This window comes from Montipora foliosa, chromosome 10 (genome assembly GCF_036669935.1).
Source record: "Montipora foliosa isolate CH-2021 chromosome 10, ASM3666993v2, whole genome shotgun sequence".
Taxonomy (NCBI): domain Eukaryota; kingdom Metazoa; phylum Cnidaria; class Anthozoa; order Scleractinia; family Acroporidae; genus Montipora; species Montipora foliosa.
This window is the reverse complement of record NC_090878.1, coordinates 16,206,274-16,213,773: the sequence shown is the minus strand read 5'-3', so window position 1 is coordinate 16,213,773 and position 7,500 is coordinate 16,206,274. Positions and strand designations below refer to the sequence as shown.

The 7,500-nt window shown below is 41.3% G+C and overlaps 1 protein-coding gene across 1 annotated transcript in view; it reads right to left on the bottom strand.

Moving 5' to 3' along the window:
- The window catches only part of LOC137973247 (inactive pancreatic lipase-related protein 1-like), a 12,292-nt gene that overhangs the window by 1,284 nt on the left and 3,508 nt on the right, over positions 1-7,500 (bottom strand). Inside the window, exons 2-5 of the mRNA XM_068820023.1 lie at positions 5,958-6,200; positions 4,096-4,401; positions 3,428-3,619; positions 1,190-1,420 (exon numbers count right to left, since the gene is read on the bottom strand). Coding sequence (XP_068676124.1) covers positions 1,190-1,420; positions 3,428-3,619; positions 4,096-4,401; positions 5,958-6,200 — 972 coding nt within the window. The remainder of the gene's footprint in view (positions 1-1,189; positions 1,421-3,427; positions 3,620-4,095; positions 4,402-5,957; positions 6,201-7,500) is intronic.

The window sequence follows — 7,500 nt, the reverse complement described above, 5'->3', positions numbered from 1 at the left end:
CTGAAGCGCGGCCGGAGAAAAAAGTGAGAAGACGATTTCTAGCCATATACTAAGCAGTACCCTGGTGTATGCAGTTAACGTAGACTTTTGATTTTTGAACAAATTTTTGTCATACAAAATTCACGACAAAGTCATTGTATTCATTTTCCAGTGAATTGGTTCAAATTCTGTTAACCTTTAATTCTTTAGTTCTGAAGTTATTCCCATTGACATTTTTTTCGCACAACGGTTGGTGTTATTAAGATTGAAAATTGTTGGGTCTTATAAAACGACTTTCAAACGACTGTCTAATGTTTTTATGCGATTGCTATTGCTACGTGATTCCAATGGAATCTAGATTTGACAACTGGAGTCTAGTTGAGTGTATTGGACATTTGGGGAAGGTTTCGTTGTTGTCTTAAGATTGGAAAAAAACTATCATGGGGCAGGGGATGTGTGATCTATCCCCTCGTCCTTAGTTGACGAGGCTGATCGGCAACAGACAGGGCTTAACAACATAACCAACCTTAACGGTTTCCGTATGCTCTACTCTCTCCGAAAAGCGGGGATTCCATCCTTTACTGAACTCGTGGATTGCGGTCCAACATGTAAGGCGGGAGGCGCGGTGGCCTCATGGTTAGTGCTCGACTCCGGATCGAGTGGTCCGGCTTCGAGTCCTGGTTGGGGACATTGCGTTGTCTTCTTTGAGCAAGGCACTTTACCCTCACGGTGCCTCTCTCCACCCAAGTGTATAAATGGTTACCGGCGAAATGCTGGGGGTAACTTTGCGATGGACCAGCATCCCATCCAGGGGGGAGTAGAAACACTCCTAGTCGCCTCATGCTAATGAGACCGGAGATAAGTGCCGGCCTGATGAGCCTTCTGGCTCGTAAGCAGAGACTTAACTTTACTTTTATGTAAGGTGACACAAAGACAAGGGTTTGTCGTCCTTTTCCCAGCGTACAAATACGTCTAAAGATGTTGAGATGCCATAAAAATAGCAGCGCTTTCTCTTCACTTTTTCAAAGGCCCTGAATGTTGGACTGCTTAAAAGAGAAAATACCTATTCCGCTAAAGTGATAACGGCAGTGAAGAACCTGAAACCTCATCCATGCTTATTAACAACTTATTGTTGCTTATCAGCAACAGGATCATGTGGAATACACTTTTTCGAATGCTGCCAGAACTCCGAATACTTACGAATACTTACCGCAAAAAGGTTTCTTTTTGTTTGTGTTTAAGTAGAATTTCCCACTTTTACTCGGATCTGCATAGTATCCCATACGCGAGCATCCGTCTGGTTGACACTGCAAACACTTCCCATTCTGAAAGTTTTTGTAACTGTCGCATGGATACGCTATCCAGTGGCATGGTCCTTTCACAGTGGCAATGTAGTAATCAGGAGCTCTCATGTGGTCACACGCTAAAGTATCCCCAAGATCTGTTGAGAAAATTATATACTTGATTGCAAGAAAGGAAGACGGCTACGGCAACAACAACTACAAAAGCTAATGATATTATTGGTTGAAAGAGGATTCGGAAATAATCGTGCTGCACGTGCCAGTTTGTCGTACTCTGCAAAAAAACAACACGAAATAACCATCATCCTCTATCTTTTTTTTTTCTTCAAAACCGTCCACACCAATCCAGTTTTATGATACTCCGTTCTTGTTCGAGTGCATTGTTGAGTTATGTAAGGACTTGGGAAGTTTTAATAACACGAGAGGAGTACGGCTAGTGCTTCTCGCACTTCCAAGGTAGGAGAGTGCAAAAGAGAAAGCAACCGAATCCATTGACGAAAAACAGCCATAAATTCCTTCCAATGACTCCAATCGCATCAAAATTTCACGTGGGCAGTAACATAACACATCCATTGTAGGTTTCAGGGGACCATAAACTTGGCGAGGGAATTATTCCTTAATAAAAAACATATTCTTTTTTCGTCGAGATCCATCGAAAAAGGCTTAACTCTAATTCCTCCTGCCACACTTGTTTCGATTTGGCTTAGCGCCCAGGGCCTATGAGTTAGTGTTGAGCCAAATTACACGAGATTAGAAAAGCCCATAGAGCGGTATAAAGTTTGCCTTAAGAATTCACGCGAGTATATCATTGACTTTCTGGGCCTGAAAGATCATGCAAAAAAAGTTCGGTATAGGTTCCCTTGACTAAAAATTGTATCGCAACCACCTTAAGGAAGGCTCGGCAACAAAAGACCCAAACTTCAATCGTACTTCTGTTGAATGCGATAGGCAGCCTTGTTAAAAAAATTAGAACGCGTTAATTCAGATGACAAAGAACACATCCATATGAAAACATTACTAACAACAAAAGTAGAGATCTACGTGCCGTGTCCTATTTTAAGCTCGAGACTTTCATCGCTCTACAATACGCCCAAGACTTTGGCACGATAGCAAAGGGGTCTCTCAAAAGAGTTAGTAAATGAGCCGCAAACTACTACACTCATCCATCGTCACATTACCCTGTACCACAAACGGGTATGTTGCTCGCTGACTTAAACTTTATGTCTCCACTACCTTCTGAAACGCTCCCAAGCCGGGTCGCTAAGCCAAATCGAAACGGATTAGAGTCAAACCTATTTCGATGGATCTCGACGGAAACGAGTGTGATTATTATTCAGGAATAATTCCCTCACCAAGTTAATGGTCCCCTGAAACCTACAATGGATGTGTTCTGTTACTATCTGCCGTTGTCCACTTGAAGTTCTGATGCGATCGGAGCCATTGGAACGAATTTATGGCTGTTTGCCGTCAATGGATTCGGTCGCTTCCTCTCTTGCACTCTTGTAAGATAAAATAGAGAGAGGAGCAACTGGAACGCAAACTTAACGAAATTGCTTCAAATCGTCGATCGCGACCTGGAAACCACAAAAGACACGGAAGGAACTACAGAGGAGTTCAGGTGAGAAAATTCTATTGAAAAATCACTCCAGATTTTGCCTTCCAATTCGACACATTTTTCCCATACAAACCTTTCTAATTTCACCATTATCGGAATAAACGGTCATGTTGTTATGATGTTCAAATTATGTCACGCGCGAATCGTATAGCTTGGGTCACCAGTGGTTTTTAAAAGGGAATCTTCGCAGATCTCATTGTTTATATTGTGTTTCATTAACATGCGAGTTTGCACACAGAAGTCATCACCCTATAGCTATTTACAAATTGACTTAAGAAGGTAAAATGATTTTTTAATCTTTAAGTTAGTGTTTGGAAAGTTTGAATGCCATGTTTGAACGCGCCATACAAATCTGCGTATTTAATGAGAAAAAAATAAATATGCATGGTATGCACGTGCGTTTCACATTTTGATACTTTTTTTGGCTTCTCAGTTAAAATCGTCTTTTTCAGTCTCGGGATTCATAATGACTCATTCAACCTGGGGAAAATTTTATACATCGCTTCAACCCCTAAAGTGACTACAAACGTACCTTGAATATTGACGAATGGACAGCCAGGCTGTTTATGACCACCATTCGGGTAAAAATCGGCGTCACCCATGTTCAAAGTGGTGCCAGCAAACCCCGCATCAGTGTGTATGACGTCCACAAATGTCGCATCATTTTTGTCCAGGCGATACTCTTTCTTCGCCTTGTTAAAATGCGGGCCAGCGGGATCTAAACCTGGGTTTTGTCATGAAAACAACAAATAAGGTGTGAGTAACAAGCGCCGTTTGGGGAGCGAGACGTGACAGCAAAAACAACTTGAAGGGAACTTCAACTCCAGAAAAAAAAAAAAAAAAAAAGACAACTTTAAACCGTTGGATATAACAGTTACAAGCAGATCCGTTCGAAAATGCACACACCGGAGAGAAATAATTTCGAAAATTATTCCTTACTGGCTTTCAGATTTCGCTGTTGTTCGCTTTCGTTTATCGACCAGGCATTTTCGTCTCCAAGTACAGAGTAAAATGGTATGATAGCTTTTACAGCTTTGACCTGTAATGATATCGCGGCTCCTGCATAATTTGGTTCAAATTAATTTGCCTTATGTTAAAAAGGTTGCAAGGCTTAAACCGGAACAAAGTAAGGACAGCCTCGCTCTCATTCAGAACCTAGGCTACTCAGCCGCAACCTTAAAATAATTTATTTACTCATACCAGTTATTCGACCAAGTGTAACACGATGCTCTTTCAAATAACTCCCAGCATATCCAGCAACATGCGCCCCAAGGCTAAAGCCCACGATATAGAAACGCTCTCCCAAACTGGGACCACCATTGTTCTGGGACATCAGGAACATTGCAAGAACAGCAATCTGTCTACCAATGAGCCGAGTGTTTTCCGCCGCTTGGAAATAAAATGTAGCTGCACCCTTAGACCAGTCAACCAAAATCACATTGCAGTCTACCGCATCTAGTAACGCGTCCTTCATTGGCTTCATCCATGGACTGGCGGCGACACTCTCTGAGACAAGAGACAACAAGTAATAAAATGACAAAGTTTCGGCATGCCTTTAATCGCTGCTGTAATGTATTGGGCCGCTAAGTATGTTGGGATAGGAAAAACCATGTGCTTTTGATAGCGGCGGCCATGCTACGTTTGCAATGAAATTGGTTGAGTTAAATCTGTTTGTTTGGATACTTTATTACTCTCGGGAATACTACTTTGGCGACGAGGAGAAACGAAAAGCAATGGAAAAGAGCGTGTTACCGAAATTTGATTGTTTATCTGATCCAGCGACGATTGGTCCCCGATGGAAGAGGTGGTTAACTTCATTCGAACTGTGCGCGGACGGGAAAGGGCTTATTATAAGCGAAGGAACCACAGCAGCAACTAAACAGCGGCGACGTGCAATGTTACTCCACCTGCAAGGGGAAGATCCCTGATTTAAGCATCGGCCATGCCTATGACTATGAACTACACAATCGCGATGCTGAGCAGAAAGCTAAGAGTAAAGCTTACGCAGACATACACCGCAGGGCTAGCCCTTCCAGCATTGAACTGGGTGATGAAGTGCTTGTCCAACAAGACAAGACTAACAAACTCAGCACAGCATTTAACCCAAATTCCTGTAAGGTTGTCAGCAAGACTGGGAACAGCTTCGTTGTAGAGAGTCCAACAGGGAACCAGTATTCCAGAAACACAAGTCATGTGAAGCAATACATTAGAGAGGGAGATCCCACACTCCAACAAGGGTCAGACTCTGTGTAAACACCCCCCACACCCCAGCAGGAACTAGACCTTGTGCCATCACCTTACCAACCAACCGTACCAGAATCGACTGCCGGGCTGCTGGATAGAGGGGAGTGCCCCAATTTGCAGGAGAATGGTGGAGCGGCATCAGAACCATCAAGGAATCAGAGACCACAGAGGACAAGGAGATTGCCAGAGAGATTAAGAGATTATGTTGTTAATTTTCTTTGGAGACCATGAACACTGATTCTCTCTCTTCAGAACTATATACAGTTTGAACATTTAAGTTTTAGAAGAAGAGACTTCATCGTTAGTATAGTTGACTTTATTGTTCGTGGAGATTTCTTTATTCTTGTGAGAGAGCATTTTTCTGAGGATAGGGGAGATGTAATGTATTGGGCCGCTAAGTATGTTGGCATAGAAAAAAACCATTTGCTTTTGATAGCAGCGGCCATGTTAGGTTTGCAATGAAATTGGTTGAGTTAAATCTGTTTGTTTGGATACTTTATCACTCTCGGGAATACTACAGCTGCCTTTAAGATAAATAGGGAATTTGAATGGCTGAAAACCGACCGGAAAGGTTTGGGTTTCGAATAACGCAAGGGAGTTTTCTATGAATACGTAAATGAAGATATCCCACCCATGATAAATCATTGTTTGGCTTTCTATTTGAATAAAAAAAATAAGCAAATCGGAAATCTTTATGTTTTCCTTGTTAATATTTTCTACTTGAAAATATAAAACAGATGTAACTTTTGTGTAAGCGAATGCTACATAAAATAATTTTGAATGATTTTATAGTAGCTCTAAAAAAAAAAAAAACTTACCTTTAAACCCATGAACAACGAAAATTGTTTCATGGCGCAGGATGTTGTAATTAGAAGCGGCCAGCTTATTTTTGTTTTCATCGTCAATAGTTTGAGGGATTTCCCGGTTTTGCCTTGTGAACAGGTAAAACGCTGTATTTATCTTAGACGGGCTCTGTGGCAACCGCCAAGGATCTGCAGTGTTCTTGAAACAACCATACTTGGTGTAACAGACTGAACGTTGAAAAAACCCTTGAAGAAACCCTTGAAAAAAAAAAAAAAACAAAACAAAACAAACTATTTTTTGAAATTTCGTCAAAATAGGAAATACCACTTTCCGCGAGAAAGAGCAGCTCAATTAAACAGGATCGTCAAAATGTTATGTACTGAGCAATTAAATCAGTTAACTAATCGTGTTCCCATTTTCACACCAATAAACACAAAACATCTTTTTATCCAACTTTGAATGGCCTCAACTCTTGAGTAAACCCCCAGCGCTAGCGTGGGCTTTACTGCTGTAGTAGTACTCGCTAAAATAATTAAATTGTTCACCCGTTCAAATCCATCCTTGAACTCTGTGATCAACTCTGAGTTGCTCATTCCATGTACAGAGGAGCCGTGAATGAGTCATATAATACAGTCAACTCTCTCTTAACGGACACCTCTGTAAGATGGACACCTCTATAAGACGGACACTTGGTGCTGGTCCCGGCCGTTTCTTAGTCACTTTACTATAACCAAACTCTCTATAAGACCGACACCTCCATAAGACGAACAGTGGACACTTTGAAATCGTCAAGGGACGCTTGTGAGGTGCTGAATGTGACCGCAAATTACGATTTAGGGAAGTAAAATTCTCGTACGTGACTCTTTTTAACACCTGAGACGTTTAATTGACAGCTCTTATCTTGTCACCAGAATACAAACCGTGAGTACAAGTTTAAATTAAATCAGTCATTGTCCCACTCGAAAAATAACTTGGAGGTGACAACCAAATTGTATTACAAATCTAAAACAGGTAGGTTTCGTTCAAGTAAACAACTTAAAACAAACTTTAAACAGACGCGTATTCACTGTACACAGACAGGTTCAGCGTTATTATCTTAAAATTCCTGGGGTCATGTTACGTCGACTCTCTATAAGCCGGACACCTCTCTAACTGACGGACAGCTGAGGCCGGTCCCGATGGTGTCCGTCTTAGAGAGAGTTGACTGTATCTCTCTTCTGAATTTTTTTTCTCTCAGATCAACTATTATAAAGAATTTCTTCTCTCGCCGAGTATCGTCAACTTAACAGGCAATCAATGGCTCGCTCACTCGTGAAATATCTTCAACACTCGAAGAGAAATTTCGTATCTCCGCACGGCCATGTAATATCCCGTATTTCTGTCTCAAGTCCATAATTAAAATTAAGTTTTGAGGCGGGAAATAGAAATCTAAAAACAACTGCGTAAATCACTACTTAGAGGAAGAATTCTTGTCGATTTGCTCTAAGTCACAGACTTTCGGACTAAGTGATTTTTTTTATTTATTTTCATATTATGGCACACAGTTTAGTCGAATGA